Source organism: Papio anubis, chromosome 1, assembly GCF_008728515.1.
Source record: "Papio anubis isolate 15944 chromosome 1, Panubis1.0, whole genome shotgun sequence".
In the NCBI taxonomy this organism is placed as follows: domain Eukaryota; kingdom Metazoa; phylum Chordata; class Mammalia; order Primates; family Cercopithecidae; genus Papio; species Papio anubis.
Genome location: NC_044976.1, coordinates 76,322,692 through 76,344,409, shown reverse-complemented (window position 1 = coordinate 76,344,409; position 21,718 = coordinate 76,322,692). Strand labels below are relative to the sequence as shown.

At 39.4% G+C, this 21,718-nt stretch overlaps 1 protein-coding gene across 6 annotated transcripts in view; it reads right to left on the bottom strand.

The window, feature by feature from the left end:
• Window positions 1–452: 452 nt before the first annotated feature.
• The window catches only part of MIGA1 (mitoguardin 1), a 95,272-nt gene continuing 74,006 nt past the window's right edge, over window positions 453–21,718 (bottom strand). For 4 of the 6 annotated variants that reach the window (XM_009211344.3, XM_009211336.3, XM_009211338.4 and 1 more), the window contains exons 9-16: window positions 13,955–14,073; window positions 13,625–13,697; window positions 12,888–12,974; window positions 11,664–11,762; window positions 9,316–9,450; window positions 7,494–7,547; window positions 2,643–2,759; window positions 453–803 (exon numbers count right to left, since the gene is read on the bottom strand). In XM_009211344.3, the coding sequence (XP_009209608.2) occupies window positions 585–803; window positions 2,643–2,759; window positions 7,494–7,547; window positions 9,316–9,450; window positions 11,664–11,762; window positions 12,888–12,974; window positions 13,625–13,697; window positions 13,955–14,073 (903 nt within the window). In that variant the 3' untranslated portion in view covers window positions 453–584. The remainder of the gene's footprint in view (window positions 804–2,642; window positions 2,760–7,493; window positions 7,548–9,315; window positions 9,451–11,663; window positions 11,763–12,887; window positions 12,975–13,624; window positions 13,698–13,954; window positions 14,074–21,718) is intronic. The other 2 variants (XM_021943205.2, XM_009211347.3) reach the window with 2 other exon arrangements.

The following is a 21,718-nucleotide window of genomic DNA, read 5'->3' as shown; positions in this document are numbered from 1 at the left end:
AAATAGTCTATAACAATATTCAGTGATTACAATTTCTTTGATTCAAATACATAAGCAAATGCACAAGCAATAATGTATGCAGTACATGTTAAACATCGTTACTGCCTAAACTTGATTAAACAAATAACTTTATAATTAAAAATATGTTTCTAGGCAAAGTTAAATATACTGACACTAGGAGTAATATATTCTTTCATGTGTGGGCCACAAAGATCTTGGCTAAAGTGTACATTTTAAAGGTGCAAAACATAAAAACAGAGCTTTTGAGAATGACAGCTTCAAGAAGACAAACCAATTAACTCCCAAATATTGGCTTCAATTCAAGCAATATTTCTGTAAAAGATACATTTCACAACTTTGATTATTACCTAATAAGTGCAAAAAGCCACTATGACTACACTACACAGGAATTCAATGACAGAACTTCTGTATAAATACAGTATAGTTGCTCATTTTTTACTAGATTTTTTTTCCTCCTGAATCCACATGCACCAATTCTGTTGATTCTGTAATATATGTTACAAAATCAATAGTTACCTTAAAATATTTCATAGCACACTCAAATTGCATGATTCTTATGGTACTTATTGTACTTTGGCTTCCAGTAGCCCAGTGGACATAACATGACCATGACTACTTAGACAACTACTCGTATGCCTCAGGGCATCTGCTTCAAGATAGGCCATTAAAAGCTCAGTGCGGCGAATGAGTAACTGCATGAGGTCTTCAGCTAAAGTTTCTGTACTTGAATAACGCACCTTCTCAAAGTCAAAAATGTCTTTGAGAAATAAAAGAACTTGATTCTGGAAAATGAACATAAAACAAATTGGCATTTATTAGACCAAAGTTATGTTACATTGAAAAAGCTTCTAATATTATAATGAGCATTGAATCAGGAATCAGAAGACCTGACTTCCAGTGCTAGTTTCATACCTCATTAGAAAAGGGACCTTGCACAAGTGATTTAACCTTTCCTTTTTTGGGGCTCATTGTCTTTTTCTGTGAAATAGGGCTAATACCACCCATCCTACTTACTACTCAGGGATGACATGATGATCAAAAAAGATAACCTATGTGATACCATGAAGAGGTGGGGAAACATTTTAAAAAGATAATCTATAAGAAGTGCTTGTAAACTCTAAAGCACTGTTTAAATGTAAGGGGTTATAGTCCTTTTCCTTCAATGTGACCTTTGAGCATTGCCTCTACTCTAAGACAGAAAAATAAACTATTCTAGTAATAGTTTTAAATAAATAATAATAAAATAATACATTATAATTTTAAATGTGCTTTTTTTGTACAAGAAAAACCCTTAAGGCACATGAAAAACAAAGAACATTTCAGGTCTCAAATCAGTGGTAGATCCTGAAGGATATTTCATTTCAGTAAGTTATTATATACACTGAAACTCACTGTAAGCAAACTGCCTACTAATAAGTATTAAGTCTCAGCTGTTATGTCACCATAATAGAAAAAAAAGTAATTTCAAAGAGTGAAAAACAGGAATATTTAATTTGTCTTCTTTCTTAATAACATATCTTCCAAACGTTATTAAGAAGTACTAAGAAGACACACTTCACTGATTCACTAGATTTTTTTTTTTTTTTTTGAGATGGAATCTCGCTCTGTCACCCAGGCTGGAGTGCAGTGGCGCGATCTCGGCTCACTGCAAGCTCCGCCTCCCGGGTTCACGCCATTCTCCTGCCTCAGCTTCCCGAGTAGCTGGGACTACAGGCACCCACCACCACGCCCCGCTAATTTTTTGTATTTTTAGTAGAGACGGGGTTTCACTGTGTTAGCCAGGATGGTCTCCATCTCCTGACCTTGGGATCCGCCCGCCTCGGCCTCCCAAAGTGCTGGGATTACAGGCGTGAGCCACCGCGCCCGGCTGATTCACTAGATTTTATATCTGAAAGGGTCATTAGCAATCAACCTGTTAGGTCCCCTCATTTTATAGATAAAGAAAAGGAACAGCAAAGAATGATTTGCCCCAAGTCAGAATGCTCACTGATGACAGACTTAATTCCCAATCCCTAAAACACATACCTTACATTTGGGTGGTCAAGTAAACTACAAAAACCAATGTGTTCTGAATGAGAGTAAAATAAACATTTTCTAAACCATTTATAAAAATATTACCTTGACAACACATAAACATAATTTAAAAAAAAGAATGGTACAGTAAAACATCCAGACTTTCAAATTCATACAGTCATGGCTCACTGCAGCCTCACCTTCCCAAGCTTGAGCGATCCTCCCACCTCAAAATCCCAGGTAGCTGGAACCACACGTGCATGCCACCCCTCCCGGCTAATTTTTTCTATTTTTAGTAGAAACAGGTCTCACTGTGTTGCTCAAGCTTGGGTATCCCCTGCATTAGGGAACTGATAAGGTGAATGGATATGCTGAGCCTACTCCACAATAAAGCACCAAATCTATAAAATACTGGTCCATTATAATAATAGTGGTATTATAAAATGCCAAAAATAGTTAATACTGGCATTTAAATGCTGAATTTAGGTGACTTTTATAAATTTACTCTTAAATAACAGTTGTTCTTCTACAAAAGCAAAACAGAATAAAACTGTATCTCCTCTTTGATTTAGAAAAAAAAGAGAAAATTACTCAATGACTGAACATACCTTAAAAAAGCAACATAAATCATAGAGAGAATTTCTAGGACCCAAAAAGCCCCAGGCTAGGACAGGACTGATGTGTTCACAAATGGCATAAAAATGGGCAAAAAATCCATCTGGGATCTGTTGGGAAGTAAAGGAGAATCAAGTTATTTCTACCTTCTTGTTATTTGCTTTCTCTAGTACAGAAACTGAAGTTGATATTCATTATATGACCAGTGGGAGTTTAAGAAAATTTGCTTTTTAGACCAGAGTCTAGCAACACCTCAAACTCCTGGTCTCACGCAATCCCCCTGCTTTAGCTTCCTGAGCAGTGGGGACTACAGGTGCACACTACAGTGCAAGGCTCATGACTACTGTTTTTGAGGGCAAACCAAGAGTCAATCATCAGCCATGCTATTAAGAAAGTTAATAAGGTTACAAGAAACCTTTAGAGTCATAGAGTGTTTTATGTAAACTAGTTTATAGTTTTCATATCCTAGTCAATAGTTTAATATGTGCTGAGACACATTTCTTTCTTTGTTGTTTGTTTTTTTGAGACAGGGTCTCACTCTGTAGCCCAGGGTGAAGCGCACTGGTGCAGTCATGGCTCACTGCAGCCTCACCTTCCCAAGCTTGAGCGATCCTCCCACCTCAAAATCCCAGGTAGCGGCCGGGCGTGGTGGCTCAAGCCTGTAATCCCAGCACTTTGGGAGGCCGAGACGGGCAGATCACGAGGTCAGGAGATTGAGACCATCCTGACTAACACGGTGAAACCCCGTCTCTACTAAAAAAATACAAAAAGCTAGCCAGGCGAGGTGGCGGGCGCCTGTAGTCCCAGCTACTCGGGAGGCTGAGGCAGGAGAATGGCGTAAACCCGGGAGGCGGAGCTTGCAGTGAGCTGAGATCCGGCCACTGCACCCCAGCCTGGGCGACAGAGCCAGACTCTGTCTCAAAAAAAAAAAAAAAAAAATCCCAGGTAGCTGGAACCACACGTGCATGCCACCCCTCCTGGCTAATTTTTTCTGTTTTTAGTAGAAATAGGTCTCACTATGTTGCTCAGGCTGGTCTTGAACTCCTGGGCTCAAGCAATCCTCCCTACTTGGCCTCCCAAAGTGCTGGGATTACAGGCATGAGCTGCCATATCCCGCCCTTAAAAGTTGTTTTTACATCATAAAAATGCTTCATAAAAAAGCCATCCAGCCAGGCATGGTGGCTCATGCCTATAATCTCAACACTTTTGGGAGGCCAAGGCAGGTGGATCCCTTGACCCTAGGAGTTCGAGACCAGCCTGGACAACATGGTGAAATCTTGTCTTTGCAAAAAATACAAAAGTTAGCCAGGCGTGAGTGGTGGTGTGTACCTATAGTCCCAGCTACTTAGGAGGCTGAGGTGGGAGGATCATTTGAGCCCAGGAGTTGGAGGGTGCAGTGAGCCAAGATAATACCACTGTACTCCAGCCTGGGTGACAAAGTAAGACTCTGTCTCAAAAAAAAAAAAAGGCAATCATATCAGCTTTGCAACCAGGCAACAACAAGAATGCTACAGTGTTCCTTAGTTGTATAAGTTTTATGATAAGACTATCATAGTTTTAGCTATTAAAAGCCCAACTCAATCACTTAATTATATTAACTGACAAACAACAACAACAACAACAACTAGTAAAATGATTAAGCTACTCTTACTAGAATCCTAACTTTTAATTAAGGAACCCTATATCATTTAAGTATTTAATTGTGTAATTGCCTCTTCCTGTGAAGTATCACTTCATATAGCTGTGTTTTAGGAAACTCTAAGTTTATAACTTTTTGAATTTCCCTTGTTAAGTAACACACTGTGGGATTTGTTATACAGCACTGACGAGAGAAAACTACGCCTTAAGATTCTGTCTCCTGGGGGGGTTATTTTCTATTTTACAGTCTCCAAGACAATCTTCTAAACCTCATTTTCTTTTCTTTTTTTTTTCTGAGATGGAGTCTCACTCTGTCACCCAGGCTAGAGTGCAGTGGCACCATCTTGGCTCACTGCAACCTCTGCCTCCCAGGTTCAAGCAATTCTCCTTCCTCAGCCTCCTGAGTAGCTGGGATTACAAGCGTGCACCACCATGCCCAGCTAATTTTTGTATTTTTAGTAGAGACGGGGTTTCGCCATGTTGGCCAGGCTGGTCTCGAACTCTGACTTCAGGTGATCCACCCACTCTGGCCTCCCAAAGTGCTAGGATTACATGCAAGAGCCACTGTGCCGGGCCTAAACCTCATTTTTAAAATATAAGATAGCAGCAGTTACCATTTAATGAGTACCCACTATATTCTAGAAAATGTGCTAGTTTCTATTTAATTTACTAAAACATTCCTTCAAAAGTATGTCACGTTAACATCATTTTAAACATGTGAAAAGTGATATTGGAGAGGGGTTAAATAAACTGCGCTAATTCACACACAGCTAGTTAGTGAGGGCCAAAAAGTTATGTTCTACATATAGTAAAGTTCTAAATACCATACAGACTTGAAGTGTATTATGAGGTCAGAGAAGTGGGAACTTAGTGTGGGCTGAAGCAGACTAGATAAACTTTAGCAAGGAATTATGTGAGCTGAGCTCAATGATGGGTAAGATTTATTTTAGTACAGAGGGAATTTGGCATTTCAGGTATAGGAGATAGTTCCCAAGAGGTGAGACATATAGGTATCTATGGATATAGAAAGTAGACTTAGGTCGGGCACACTGGCTCAGGCCTGAAATCCCAGCACTTTGGGAGGCCAAGGCAGGTGGATGACTTGAGGTCGGGAGTTTGAGACTTGCCTGGCCAACATGATGAAACCCCGTCTCTATCAAAAATATACAAATTAACCAGGCATGGTGGCGGGCGCCTGTAATCCCAGCTACTTGAGAGGCTGAGGCAGAAGAATCGCTTGAACCTGGAAGGTGGAGGTTGTAGCGAGCTGAGATCGTGCCATTGCACTCCAGCCTGGGCGACAGAGTGACTCTGTCTCAAAAAGAAAAAAAAAGTACAATATTTATTCTAAGAAGTAGAAAAATAAAGTTAGACATGTTAATAATATCATTATTATTATAACTACCACTTACTAAACTCTTTAAATGTTTAATGTTTAAATTAAGCTGGTTGATATTGCTTTCATCCTTACCACAGTCCTATTAAGTAGGCATTAACACCGTTTTGCACATGGGAAAACTGAGGGTCAGTTGATGGTCAGTAACTTACTGTAATCATGCTAGTTAGTGTGAGAATCAAACCCACATCTACAAGTCTGTTCCTAGTCCTAACGTTAGAGTTCATCATCATCATTAAGGAAACTTGCTTAAAATATGGGTCTCTGGAATCATTTTAAATAAGAATTATCCAAATATGGGGCTCCAGAATCATTTCTAACAGCACATTCTGAAGATGCTGTGAGGACCATACTTTAAAATCACTGCAACTGGCAATACTGTCTCAAAGTTATAAGATTGGAAAATATGGATGTGATAAAATACTGTATATCCTTGGGCAAATAATAATGTTGTAATTGTCAATACTTGTTTACTGCACTATGCCAAGCACTGTTCTAAGCACTTCATATTGAATCTTCAAAAACCCTATGAGGGCTAGGCACAGTGGCTCACGCCTGTAATCCCAATACTTTGGGAGGCCGAGACTGGAAGATCACTTGAGGCCAGGAGTTAAAGGCCAGCCTGGGCAACATAGCAAGACCCCATCTGTAAAAAATAAAAATAAAAAATCAGCCAGGCATGGTGCTGTGCACCTGTAGTCGTAGCAACTCAGGGAGGATGAGGCAGGAAGATTGCTTAAGCCCAGGAGTTAAGAGGCTGCAGTGAGCTATGATCATGCCACTGCACTCCAGCCTGAATGACAGAGCAAGACCCTATCTCTAAAACAAAACAAAACAAAACACTATGAGGTAGATACTATTACTATTCTTAGAGATGAGGAAACTGAGGCATAGAGAGGGTAAGCAACTTGCCTAAGGTCACATAGCTAGTATGTGGCATTTGAACCCAACAGTCTCACTTGAGAGTCCTTGCCCTTTACTACTAGGAGTGTATGAGAAAAACAATGCTTAGCAGGTAAGACAGGTTACAGGGTGTGAGGCATGGAGGCAGGATATAAACTCTAAGACTTTTTATTTGTAGGGGCTCCAAATTGAATAAAGCAGCTATTAGAATCAAATGTTTATTTCTTAATTGGATTAAATTAAGTGGAATCCACTATATTAAAGAACTGTAAAAAATACTGGCCAGGTGCAGTGGCTCACGCCTGTAATCCCAGCACTTTGGGAGGCTGAGGCAGGCAGATCACTTGAGGTCAGAAGTTTGAGACCAGCCTGGCCAACATGGTGAAACCTGGTCTCTACTAAAAATACAAAAATTAGCTGGGTGGGGTGGCGGGCGCCTATAGTCCCAGCTACTCGGGAGGCTGAGGCAGGAGAATCACTTGAAAGGTGAAGGTTGCAGTAAGCCAGGATCACACCACTGCACTCCAGCCAGGGTGACAGAAACAGACTGTCTTAAAAAAAAAATAAATAAATAAATAATAATAATAATAATATCATTAAGAGAAAAAACAAAAACCTAAAACTTATCAGAGCTGTTTCCAACTTTAAACCCCTCTCCCAGTTAGCTGAAATACCACGCACGCCTCAATAACTGCTATATGAAACTACATCAAATATTAAGGATGAGAAAGAAGGCCTTCAAAAAAGAAGCCAACCCACCACCAGTAAGTCACTCATCTAGCCTGAGGGACAGTCCCTCCTACCCCTCCTACAGCTGCCAATTCCCACCAGAGAAGTGACTCAGAAGCTTCTTTGACAGAATCCTTAAATGATTTAACAAAGGAATTCAGGTCTTAATGAATTTTACCTTCATCTGTTGTCTTTTCTGTTTCAGCACCGACCAACAACTTGAAGCCACGGCCTAAATACATGCAGAGAAAAGAAAGATTCATATACAGCAATATAAACATTTCCATTTTTATTAGAAGTTCAGCCTGGTGTGGTGGCTCACGCTTGTAATCCCAGCACTTTGGGAGGCTGAGGCAGGTGGATCACGAGGTCAGGAGATGGAGACCATCCTGGCTAGCATGGTGAAACCCCGTCTCTACTAAAAATACAAAAAATTAGCCGGGCATGGTGGAGGGTGCCTGTAGTCCCAGCTACTCAGGAAGCTGAGGCAGAAGAATGGCATGAACCCGGGAAGCGGGGCTTGCAGTGAGCCAAGATCACGCCACTGCACACCAGCCTGGGCGACAGAGCAAGACTACGTCTCAGAAAAAAAAAAAAGGTTCCAAGTTTATGGGTCTAAAATGTTCAATACATTCATTACTAATAAGAACTAGTCGGTCGGGCGTGGTGGCTCACACCTGTAATCCCAGCACTTTGGGAGGCTGAGGCGGGTGGATCACGAGGTCAAGAGATAGAGACCATCCTGGCCAAGATGGTGAAACCCCATCTCTACTAAAAATGCAAAACAAAATTAGCTGGGCATGGTAGCGCACGCCTGTAGACCCAGACACTCGGGAGGCTGAGGCAGGAGAATTGCTTGAACCCGGGAGACGGAGGTTGAAGTAAGCAGAGATCACGCCACTGCACTCTAGCCTGGCGACAGAGCGAGACTTTTGTCTCAAAACAAACAAACAAACAAACAAAAAAAACTAGTCAGGGTCCTCACATTGTTTGAAAATATTAATGCAAAGGTACTTCATTATTTAAATTTTTAAATCATGAGCAAAGTTGTATGTTGTAAGGTCAAAAAAAAAAAGTAAAATAATATTAAAAAAATTAAACACAAAGCCACTAAAGGAAAAAGACTGTACTCTGGAACAAAGAAGATTCCATTTTCAGAGTTTTAAAGTTCTGTTCCTTAAGGGAAAAAAGTGAAAATATGTGTATATAGAATTCACATCCACAAATAAATATTCTGTGTGTAATAATAAAGTATTCTTCTTTTTTTTTTTTTTTTGAGACAGGGTTTCACTCCCATCGCCTAGGCTGAAGTGCAAAGGAGTGATCTTGGTTCACTGCAACCTCCGCCTCCAAGGCTCAAGTGAACCTCCCACCTCAGCCTCCTGAGTAACTGAAACTAGAGGCATGCACCACTGCACCTGGCAAATTTTTGTATTTTATTTTGTAGAGACGAGGTGTCACCATGTTGCCCAGGCTGGTCTCAAACTCCTGAGCTCAAATGATCCACCTGCCTCAGCCTCCCAAAGTGCTGAGATTATAGGCGTGAGCCACCACGCCTGGCTGACCACTTTTTTTTCCTTTTTTTTTTTTTATACTTTATGTTCTAGGGCACATGTGTACAACGTGCAACTTTGTTACATATGTATATATGTGCCATGTTGGTGTGCTGCACCCATTAACTCATCATTTACATTAGGTATATCTCCTAATGCTATCCCTCCCCACTTCCTCCACCGCTCAACAGGCCCTGGTGTGTGATGTTCCCCTTCCTGTGTCCAAGTGATCTCATTGTTCAATGTCCATCTGTGAGTGAGAACATGCGGTGTTTGGTTTTCTGTTCTTGCGATAATTTGCTGAGAATGATGGTTTCCAGCTGCATCCATGTCCCTACAAAGGACATGAACACATCCTTTTTTATGGCTGCATAGTATTCCAAGGTGTATATGTGCCACACTTTTTAATCAAACTTAAAAGGCTGAGAAAAGTAAACCACCACTTACTGTTTCTTTGAAGGATGAGTTTAGCCATCGATTATTTACTACATTCTGTATGGATGTGGGTGGGTTTTCCAAATCTTCAAAGGAATCCATTAATATAAAATCCAGAACAACATCATAAAAATTTAGATTTTTCACCTGCATTAAATTATGAGTTGAAACAAAAATTATTATTACATAGAGCTGAAATAAAATCTGAGCCAGGGCTTTATGGTTTTATAACAGCAGGGTTTTTTTTTTAATCAGCTTATTCAAAACTAAAAAATATAAGGAGAGACAAATATGAAAGCTCACCACTAAAAATTACGATTCACATTATCGCTGCTCCTTCCTAGATCTCAAGTGAAAATAATCTCTCCTCCCCTCTATTCTAGGAGTCCTTTGTTCATGCTTCTATTATAACATCCAGGATGCTCATTCTACCTTGTTATTTAGTTACTGGTATATGTGCCTGTCTTCCCCACCAGATCATGAACATCTTGCTCTTTCATTCCTTCATACACACTCTGCATACTGCATACTGTACCAGGTGCTCAGACTTCTAGAGTAAGCAAATTAGATGCCTAGAGTATAATGGGGAAAACAGCAACAAAATAATCCTGCAAATATCCAATTATGAACTGTGTGAAGCACAATAAAGGAAAAAGTATATTGTGCTGTATCATTTTGGCAGAAATGTGGGGAATGAAACAGAGAGGGGAAAGAATAAATGCAGGGAGGAAAAGAGTGAGCAGGGAATCAGGAAATATAAAGACTACTGACGTAGCCTAGAGAAAAGACAACAGGTACTTAAGCCAAGAGGGGTGACAGGAAGAGAGGAAAGTTGAAGAAACTGAAAGACATTTATGAGTTAAAACTGACAAACTTAGAGATGAATATGATAAAGTGGGTGAGGATCAGGGAGAGGTGAAGGATGAGTCTCAGGTTGCTGGCCTGCAGAAGTATATGGATGCTGATTCCATTTCCTGAATAAAGGAACACTAGAAGAGGAAAGATTAAGTCTTCATGTATTTGCTGTACTCACTGTTTTCTCTGCCTAGAAGGCCTTTCAGCTCCTTGTAAACTCATTTTTTTTTTTTCTTTAGCTTCTGAGACAGAGTCTTGCTCCGCCACCCAGACTGGAGTGCACTGGCACGATCTTGGCTTACTGCAGCTCCCACCTCCTGGATTCAAGTGATTCTCTTGCCTCAGCCTCCTGAGTAGCTGGGATTACAGGTATGCACCACCATGCCTGGCTAATTTTTGTATTTTTAGTGGAGACATGGTTTCACCACGTCGGCCTGGCTGATCTCAAACTCCTGGCCTCAAGTGATCTACCTGCCTCGGCTTCCCAAAGTGCTAGGATTACAAGCATGCACCCAATGCCTGGCTAATTTTTGTATTTTTAGTAGAGACAGGTTTCACCATGTTGGTCAGGCTAGTCTTAAACTCCTGACCTCACAATCCGCCCGCCTCAGCTTCCCAAAGTGCTGGGATTACAGGAGTGAGCCACCATGGCTGGCCGATACCTATATCTATATATTTTTTTGAGACAGAGTCTCCTTCTGTCACCCAGGCTGGAGTACAGAGGCATGATCTCAGCTCACTGCCACCTCCACCTCCCAGGTTCAAGCAATTCTCATTCCTTAGCCTCCTGAGTAGTTGGGATTACAGGCGTGAGCCACTACGCCCAGCTAATTTTTGTATTTTCAGTAGAGACGAGGTTTTGCCATGTTGGCTAGGTTGGTCTCGAACTCCTGACCTCAGCTGATCCGCCCGCCTCAGCCTCCCAAAGTGCTGGGATTACAGGGATGAGCCACCACATCCGGACCTATATTTATTTCTATATCTGTATCTACATATATATTCTAAACTGTGAACTCACACTGACAGCTCCAATTCCAATCCCAGCATTTTATACCTCCCTTCTCTCACAGGGAAAAGCTGGCTCTGATTTTTCTCAGTATACTTATTTGTTCAGTCCTGCGTATACAGTCAATTCCCCAGCCCTACTGAGCTGCTGCTGTTGTACCACCCAAAGCTGTCCTTGCATAGGCCACCATTCCTGCCCTGCTAGGGGTCTGCCAGTGACTTTTGGAGAGAAGGGAGAGAGGGAACAAGGGAAGGAGGACAGGAGGGAAGGAAGCAAGGAGCCAACAACAGCAAAAAAGGCTTGTTAGAAAACAATTTACAACTACTGCCCCAATGTATAAGGAGTGTGGTTTATGACTTTGTCAGAAAAAAAGATGTCCCACAACCATACAAGTGGCTTTACTGTATTTAACAAGGACAATGAAACAGTAGTCTCAACTCATGTAAAATTACATGCAAATAACTAAGAAAAATAAATATCACAAAAAACTTGAACTTACCCCTCTAGCAGCAAGTTCCATTTCAGTACTACCCCAGTGATCGGTCTGCTCTAAAAAATAGATCATTTCATCAAAAACATCTTCAAACTTCTTTGGATTCTGAAGAAGAAAACACATTTTAATCCTAAACTCAACTTTATAACAAGCTACAAAGAAAGTTACTCTTCAAGAAAGTCTGGTGGATCTTAATTCTACTAGGTAACTGAACTAAAATACATTTTAAAGGTATGCCACATTTATCTGGTTTACTACTTTGCTGTTGCAACATTTTGCAGAAGCCAAGATAAAGAATGTCAGTAAAATGTCACAAGCAAACTATTTATTACTCAAATATGTATGCCTATTTTGGTCTGTCCTTAAAATGAAAATCTGGTTATAGCAGACATTATGTGAGGCTTTTGTTGCAGTTCTGCTTCTTTTGGAGGAACCCTAGTTCAAATCACTGAGTTTATCTGTCATGAGAAGGCCAAGAAAGCAACACAAGACTTACATTGGGAATCGCACGTATTAATAGTATCATCTTACATATACTTAGCATTTTATGCTTCTTAACACTTTATTCTTTAAGTTACTTTCCCATTTATAATTTATTTAATCATCCTAAAAACCCTCTGAAATGAAGTAATATAAATGTAATTCTATTATATAAATGAAAGAATTAAAGTTCAAAGGGATTGAGTCTGAAAGCTAGGTGTGCAAATGGCTCAAGGAAGGCCTGTTTTGTTTTCTCATCATCTGGACAAACCTTGCATAAAGTAAGGTGGTTCCTTACAGTCTGAATGAAGTTCTTGTCATTGCTTCTGCCTCATTCTACTACATGAAGATGAGGCAGTTCAATTTATATTGTACTGAGACCTACACTATTTCCTGTAACCCTCTTCCTGAACAGGATTGAGGGAATAAAAGAGGAGGCATTAGTAATAACAATAGTGATGGCTATCGCAGCAGCTCTAATGATAATTCTCACCATGACATTTACAGACTTTATGGCAAATTGGAAATAATTTATGAGAAACAACTTGGTTGAAACAGTGTGGACTTTACAGATAGTTCAACCCGAGCATAACTTAATGCCCTTTGGGTTATTCATTTTTAAAATGGGAAACTTTGCAACTATCCACAAAAACTTTTTCTTCTATCAAAAATGTAACGTCTTAACATTCAGTTCAAAGGGTAAAAACAACTTTTGTAAATGGTAAAAACTTGCCAAAAGAACAAGTTTACCTTACGTGCTTTCACAATTAAAGCTGATAAAATTTTCCTTCCACTCTCAGCGAGGAATATCCTGTTGGCTGACTCTGAAAGAATTACCTGAAAAAATATTCATCCCCAAAGAAAAAAGAGACCTATAATGAATGTGAATGGACATTCAACTTAATAGCACAAATCATCCTAAAACAGTGAATGCACCGCATGTGGTGCTATTTCAACAGGCAGCTCACAGAGAAAGTCCTCATTTCCTAAAATAAAAAGAACTCTTGAAACTATCTATAGCCAAAAGATTAAAGGGAGTTAAATTTGAATTTAAATTCTGTTCAACATAATATTACAAAGTCTCAAATAAATTTCCTATAGCCCCAAAACATAAGAAAACAAATATATTTTTACTTTCTTTTTAGAAAATCAATTTTATAATGGACTCAAATCTCAAATACATACTAATTAATAATAAGAAAGAGGGTTTTTATTTTAAGCAGCTATTTTTACACTCCTGAAGTATCAAAATATCCTGTTTTGACAAAGTGTGGTGGGCCTGGGAAGTCGTGGGAGAGGATAATGAAATATGGAAACAAATGAAGGCAAGTAGTGGGGAGGAAAAATAAGTTTAGTGGACTTTATATTTGTCATTAGGAACAGGGATAATCAAGAGCAAAGAGCTGTCCTGTTTATTTGCACTGGACTCTACAGCATGAGGGTAGGGATGAGTGGCTGGGTGAAGTCACTTAATGTTAAAAAAATACCTGAAAAGCCTGTCGAATACAGTGAAGTTTGGCAAGAAAATCACTGTCTCCTAGGCACTCCAACATTTCAGTTCTATGTAATAAACAGGGGAGACAATTGTTAAACTACATTCAAGATCAAGCCTACTATAAATTTGGATTCAAACAAGGCTTAACCTCAGGACCTTAATATAAAACATGTTTTTTCAATACTGACAGAACATGTAAAAACAATTTTTTCTTTACTTGGACCTAAAAACATATTTTCTCCTATTCTCATAAGCATTTTTAATAAGTACCACACAAACACCTTAATATCCTTCATAAACATAAACAAAACTGAAATGGTACCTCAGTACTCTGGAGTAAATTTTTCCTTCTTCAACTAAATGCATGGCTTCCTCGTAAAATGGGCAGTGACAAAGGGACTCCAGGCTGTAGGTATGCCGTACTTCTCTGTGTTCTGCAAGCTAAGAGCACAGTGGGTTAGAACAGAATACAGGTGCTAGGTGTAGTGGCTCATGCCTGTAATTGCAATACTTTTTGGGAGGATCACTTGAACCCAGGAGTTTGAAACCAGCCTGGGTAACATGGTAAGACCCTGTCTCTACAAAAATTTTTAAAAAGTAGTCAGGTGTGGAGACAAGCACCTGTGGTCCTAGCTATCCAGGAGGTTGAGGTGGGGGTATCACTTGAGTACAGGAGGTTGAAGTTGCAGTGAGCTGTGATTGTATCACTGTATTCCAGGCTCGTTGGCAAAGCCAGACCCTGTCTCAAAAACAACAAAACAAAACAAAAACCCAGAAAACCAAAAAGCAGAATACACTGATATAAGATAAACTATAAAAGAAAGAAAATAGGATTTTGCTAACATCAATACAATAAATTTGATTAAACCATAAAAGCCATTTAATAGGATTTTATAGCTAATAAAATCTGAATTCATTTTATTTCAAAATTCAGTTGTTAAAAAGAGTAAAACTTTTAACAAGCTAGTTCATTCTGAATCCAATTACTTAAATCCACAGAACATACAGAAAAGCAAAATTATATCTCTTTTTTTTTTGAGACAGGGTCTCACTCTGTCACCCAGGCTGGAGTACAGTGGCAGGATCTTGGCTCACTGCAGCCTCCACCTCCCAGGTTCAATCCTGCCTCAGCCTCCAGAGTAGTTGGGATTACAGGTGCACGCCACCACATCCATCTAATTTTTATATTTTAGTAGAGATGGGGTTTTGCCATGTTGGCCAGGCTGGTCTTGAACTGGCCTCAAGCGATCCGCCTGCCTCAGCCTCCCAAAGTGCTGGGATTCAGGCGTGAGCCACCGTGTCTGATCAGCAATACTATATCTTATAGTTCACCAATAAGAACAACCGAGGAAGCATTTTTTAAAAAGAGGAGAATTTCATCATCCACAGAGTACTTACAAGTATTATAACCTATGATTATAATGAAGCAAAACTTAGTACAAAAACAACAAAATAAGCTCAATGTTGCTATTCTAAGAAATATTTCCTTGTATGTAGCTTTGATTAACTTTTGCATAACTGAAAGACAGTCGTGCTTTTGGCTAGCAGAACTCTACAAATGAAATTCCAATCTTCTGACAGCTCATTAAAAAACAATTGGAAACACTATAGGGTAGCCAGCTAAGCAAAAAAAAAAAAAACCCAGAAAACTTCTAGAGCGTTTTGTTTGGAAGAGACAGGATCTCGCTCTGTCACCCAAGCTGTAGTGCAGTGGCACTATCATAACTCTGCAGCCTCAAACTCCTGGGCTCAAGTGATCCTCTTGCCTCTGCCTCCCAAGTAGCTGGGGCTACAGGTATGCACCCACCACATCCTCTAATTTAAAAAATTAGGGGGGGCCAGGTGCGGTGACTCATGCCCGTAATCCCAGCACTTCCCAGCACTTTGGGAGGCTGGAGCAGGCGGATCACCTGAGGTCAGGAGTTCAAGACCAGCCTGGGCAACAAGCGTGAAACTCCAAGACTAAATAAATAAATAAATAAATAAATAAATACAAGTTACAAAGCAAAAACAAAAAAACCAAAGTACACAGGCAACAAAGAGCACGATGAATGTAATAGTACCTGACATTTCTTGCATTTACAAAAGAGTAACATTTATTATAATATACAATTTAATAATAGATTATTCTACCAAAAATTTGAGCCGCTCTTGTAATATTGGTAATATTTAGAGCTGTGTCCAAGGATTCCTCATAAAAAGCCGATTTAATTCCTTATTTCCACACTCTAAAAGTAGTAGGAGAGAGAGAAAACTGGCCATCTCAAACTAGTAACAGTACAAAAGATATTTCTCTATTAATGTTCATAATCTACATATTGATGTGTTATTGTCTGCACACCATCACTAAAAATATACTCTACTGAACTCTAGAAAATTATCTGTAATTTTTTTAAATTTATTTATTAATATTATATTGTGTTAGAGGCATAGCATAACGTAGGTTTTTACATATGTATACTTGTGCCCTTGTTGGTGTGCTTGCACCCATCAACTCGGCTATTTACATCAGGTATAACTCCCAATGGTGCAATCTGACATTTTCGGACACTAAAACTGAAATTATATCAAGCACTCTCTCAGACCACAGTGGAAAACTGGAAATCAACCTAAAGGGGACCTTCAAAACTATGCAAATACATAGAAATCAAATAACCTGCTTCTGAATAAGCACTGGGTCAAAAACAAAATCATGATGGAAATTTAAAAATTCTTCCAACTGAATGACAAAAATGACACAAAGTATCAAAACCTCCGAATATGCAGCTAAGGCAGCTAAGGCGGTGCTAAGAGGAAAGTTCATAGGCCTAAATGTCTACATCAAAAAGTCTGAAAGAGCACAAACAGACAATCTAAGGTCATACCTCAAGCAACTAGAGAAACAAGAACAAACCAAACCCAAACCCAGAAGAAGAAAGGAAATAACCAAGATCAGTTATTAAAATAAACCAATTTTCAATTTTATAAATAAAATTGAAACCAAAAAACCAATACAAAAGATAACTGAAACAAAAAGCTGGCCCTTTGAAAACACAAATAAAATTGATAGACCTTTAGCAAGATTAACCAAGAAAAGAAGAGAGAAAACCCCAATAACCTCACTAAGAAAAGAAACAGGAGATATTACAACTGACACCACGGAAATACAAAAGATCATTCAAGGTTACTATGAACACCTTTATGCACATAAACTAAAAAACCCAGAAGAGATTATAAATTCCTGGAAAAATATAATCTTCCTATCTTAAATCTTAAGAATTAGATACCTTGATCAGACCAATAACAAGCAGCAAGACTGAAATGGTAATTTAAAAATTACTGATAAAAAAAAAAGTGCAGGGGCCGGGCGCAGTGGCTCAAGCCTGTAATCCCAGCACTTTGGGAGGCCGAGATGGGCGGATCACGAGGTCAGGAGATCGAGACCATCCTGGCTAACACGGTGAAACCCCATCTCTACTAAGAAATACAAAAAATAGCCGGGCGAGGTGGCAGCGCCTGTAGTCCCAGCTACTCGGGAGGCTGAGGCAGGAGAATGGCGTGAACCCGGGAGGCGGAGCTTGCAGTGAGCTGAGATCTGGCCACTGCACTCCAGCCTGGGCTACAGAGCGAGACTCCGTCTCAAAAAAAAAAAAAAAAAAAAAAAGTGCAGGACCAGACGGATTCACAGGAGAATTCTACCAGACATTCAAAGAAGAATCGGTACCAATCCTTTTGACACTATTCCCCAGGATAGAGAAAGAGGGAACCCTCCCTAATTCAGCATCACCCTAATACCAAAACCAGAAAAGGACGTAACCAAAAAACAAAACTACAGACCGATATCCTTGATGAACATAGATGCTAAAATCCTTAACAAAATACTAGCTAATTGAATCCAACAACATATCAAAAAGATAATCCACTATGATCAAGTGGGTTTCATGTCAGGAATGCAGGGATGGCTTAACATACAGAAGTCAATAAATGTGACACACCACATAAACAGAATTAAAAACAAAAATCACATGATCACCTCAATAGATGCAGAAAAAGCATTTGACAAAATCCAGCATCCCTTTATGATTAGAACTCTCAGCAAAATTGGCATACAAGGGACATACCTTAATGTAATGAAAGCCATCTATGACAAACCCACAGCCAACATAATACAGAATGAGGAAAAGTTGAAAGCATTCCCTCTGAGAATGGGAACAAGACAAGGATGCCCACTCTCACCACTCCTCTTCAACACAGAACTGGAAGTTCTAGCCAGAGCAATCGGACAAGAGAAAGAAATAAAGGGCATCCAAATCAGTAAAGACAAAGTTAAACTGTCACTGTTTGCTGACAATATGATCGTTTACCTTGAAAACCCTAAGACAACTCTAGAAAGCTCCTAGAACTGATAAAAGAATTCAGCAGTTTCCAGATACAAGATTAATGTACACAAATCAGTAGCTCTTCTATATACCAACAAGCGACCAAGCAGAGAATCAAATCAAGAACTCAACCTCTTTTACAACAGCTACAAAACAAAAATAAAATAATTAGGAATATACTTAACCAAGGAGTCGAAAGACCTCTACAAGGAAAACTACAAAACACTGCTGAAAGAAATCACAGACAACCCAAACAAATGGAAACACATCCCATGCTCAAGGATGGGTAGAATCTATATTGTGAAAATGACCATACTGCCAAAAGCAATCTACAAATTCAATGCAATCCCCATCAGAATACCACCATCATTCTTCACAGAATTAGAAAAAACACTTCTAAAATTCATATGAAACCAAAAAAGAGCCTGCACAGCCAAAGCAAGACTAAGCAAAAAGAATACTGGAGGCATCACACAACCTGATTTCAAACTATACTATAAGGCCACAGTCACCAAAACAGTGTGGTACTGGTATAAAAATAGGCACATAGACCAATGGAACAGAAAAGAGAGAACACATAAATAAACCCAAACAGTTCAGCCAACTGATCTTTGACAAAACAAACAAAAACACAAAATGGGGAAAGGACACCCTTTTCAACAAACAGTGCTGGGATAATTGGCTAGCCACATGTAGGAGAATGAAACTGGATCCTCATCTCTCACCTTATACAAAAATCAACTCAAGATGGATTAAGGACTTAAACCTAAGACCTGAAACTACAAAAATTCTAGAAGGTAACATTGGAAAAACCCTTCCAGACATTGGCTTAGGCAAGGATTTCATGACCTAGAACCCAAAAGCAAATGCAATAAAAACAAAGAAATAGCTAGGACCTAATTAAACAAAAGAGCTTTTGCATGGCAAAAGGAACAGTTGACAAAGTAAACAGACAACCCACAGAGTGGGAGAAAATTTTCACAATCTCTACATCTGACAAAGGACTAATATCTAGAATCTACAATGAACTCAAATCAGAAAAAAACAATTCCATCAAAAAGTGGGCTAAGGACATGAATAGACAATTCTCAAAAGAAGATATACAAATGGCCAATGAACATATGAAAAAAATGCTCAACATCACTAATGATCAGGGAAATGCAAATCAAAACCACAATGCAATACCTACTTTACTCCTGCAAGAACGGCCATAATCAAAAAATAAAAAAAACAGTAGATGTTGGTGTGGATGCGGTGATCAGGGAACACTTCTACACTGCTGGTGGGAATGTAAACTAGTACAGCCACTATGGAAAACAGTGTGGAGATTCCTTAAAGAACTAAAAGTAGAACTACCATTTGATCCAGCAATCCCATTACTGGGTATCTACCTAGAGGAAAAGAAGTCATTATTCAAAAAAGGTACTTGCACATGCATGTTTATAGCAACACAGTTCACAATTGCAAAATTGTGAATCAAAATTGTAGAACCAACCCAAATGCCCATCGATTGACAAGTGGATAAAGAAACTGTGGTATGTATAGATGAAGGAATACTGTGCAGCCATAAAAAGGAATGAATTAACAGCATCTGCAGTGACCGGGATGAGACTGGAGACTATTATTCTAAGTGAAGTAACTCAGGAATGGAAAACCAAACATCATATGTTCTCACTGATACGTGGGAGCTAAGCTATGAGGACGCAAAGGCAAAAGAATGATACAATGGACTTTGGGGAATGGTGGGAGGGGGGTGAGGGATAAAAGACTACAAATATGGTGCAGTAATGGTGCAGTATATACTGCTCAGGTGATAGGTGAACCAAAGTCTCACAAATCACCACTAAAGAACTTATGTAACCACATATTACCTGTATCCCAATAACTTATGGAAAAATAAAACAAAGTAAGAAATAATCCTGACACCTCCATATTCTAGGAAAAAAACTTCATCCCCAACTTTCACACTAACTGGTTGAATCTCTCCAGTCTTTCCTTTAGAGCCTGATCCAACAGCAACAGCTATTACTGCTGCTTGCAATACTTTTCCTTGAGATTTTTCTGGAAGCATAATGCCTCCGTTGTGTGTGTGTGTGTAGGTTTTTCTGTTTTTGTCAGGTCACCCAGGCAGTAGTGCAGTGGCACAATCATGGTTCATTGCAGCCTTGACTTCCCAGGCTCAAGTGATCCTCCCGCTCATTTTTAAATTTCACAGTGCCTGACCATAATGCCTCCTTTGGTTGTAGTTTCTACAGCACACCTTTCAACCAATACTTGGTCAGGGTGGAAGAAACTTCCAAATGCTTGTCCTGCCATGAATCCTGACACTACAGCTTGTACTCTGCTCTCACACCCCAAAAATTTTTTTATTAAAAAGAAAGAGAGCAAATTAAAAATCCACAGAACTCACTGCTCTTATGGAGATTCAGCCATTTTACTTGATTCAGTGTTCTCCGAATTTTTGCAAGTCTTTCATCCATTTTCACTATTCTGAAAATTTTGTTTTTGACATTTTTTGCTTTGTGGAGGAGACTTTTGAATGTCTACTCTATAATTCTAGAAGTAACTCTCAAGGCTTTGGTTTTGGTATTTCACATGCAGCCAGTGCTGTGCTAATGCTTTCATTTGATTTATTTAATCCTTACAAAAGCTCATAAAGTAAGTACTATTATTCAAATTTTGCCGGGTGCAATGGCTCACACCTGTAATCCCAGCACTTTGGGAGGCCAAGGCAGGCGGATCACTTGAGGTCAGGAGTTGGAGACCAGCCTGGCCAGCATGGCGAAGCCCCACCTCTACTAAAAATATAAAAATCAGCCAGGTGTGGTGACGCATGCCTGTAATCCCAGCTACTTGGGAGGCTGAGGCAGAAGAATTACTTTAACCCAGGAGGTGGAGATTGCAGTGAGCCAAGATCGTACCACTGCACTCCAGCTTAGGAGACAGTGAGATTCTCTCTCTCAAACAAAGAAATAAATAAATAATCCACATTTTACAGACGAAGAAACAGAGATTAAATTAGCAGGAACCTACCCCAAATCCCACAACTAAATGATAAAATTTAAACCCAGGCACATTATTAAGCACCAAATTATACCCTTTCAGCCTTATCCAAAGAGCCAAGAGATAAGAAGTTTCAGCATCAGCAATATTTATAATGTATAAATATGTCCATTAGGCCAGATGCAAAAAAAAAAAGGTATGAAGAGATGACAGTATCTCACAGTATATATTCTCTAAGTAACATTTTCCCTCATATTTTAAGGAATATATGTTATGCTAAAAGGCAAAGTCTTCTTGAGGCTAAGAAAAACTAAACAGCTTTTTAAAAATAACTTAGAATGAAAATTCTTTAGATATTAAACCGTTTTAAATGTCTGTACTACTGTCAAAACAAATAGGACCCACATATACCTACTATTAGTATTCTCTATTCTCTATTCAAAAAAATTCCTAAGAAGTAAACTGGGGGCCAGGTGCGGTGGCTCACACCTGTAATCCCAGCACTTTCGGAGGCTGATGTGGGCAGATCACTTGAGGTTCGAGACCAGTCTGGCTATCATGGCGAAACCCCATCTCTACTAAAAATACAAAAATTAGCCAGGTATGGTGGCACATGCCTGTAATCCCAGCTACTTGGGAGGCTGAGGCAGAAGAATCACTTGAACCTGGGAGGTAGAGGTTGTAAGGTTGCAGTGAGCTGAGATCACACCACTACACTCCAACCT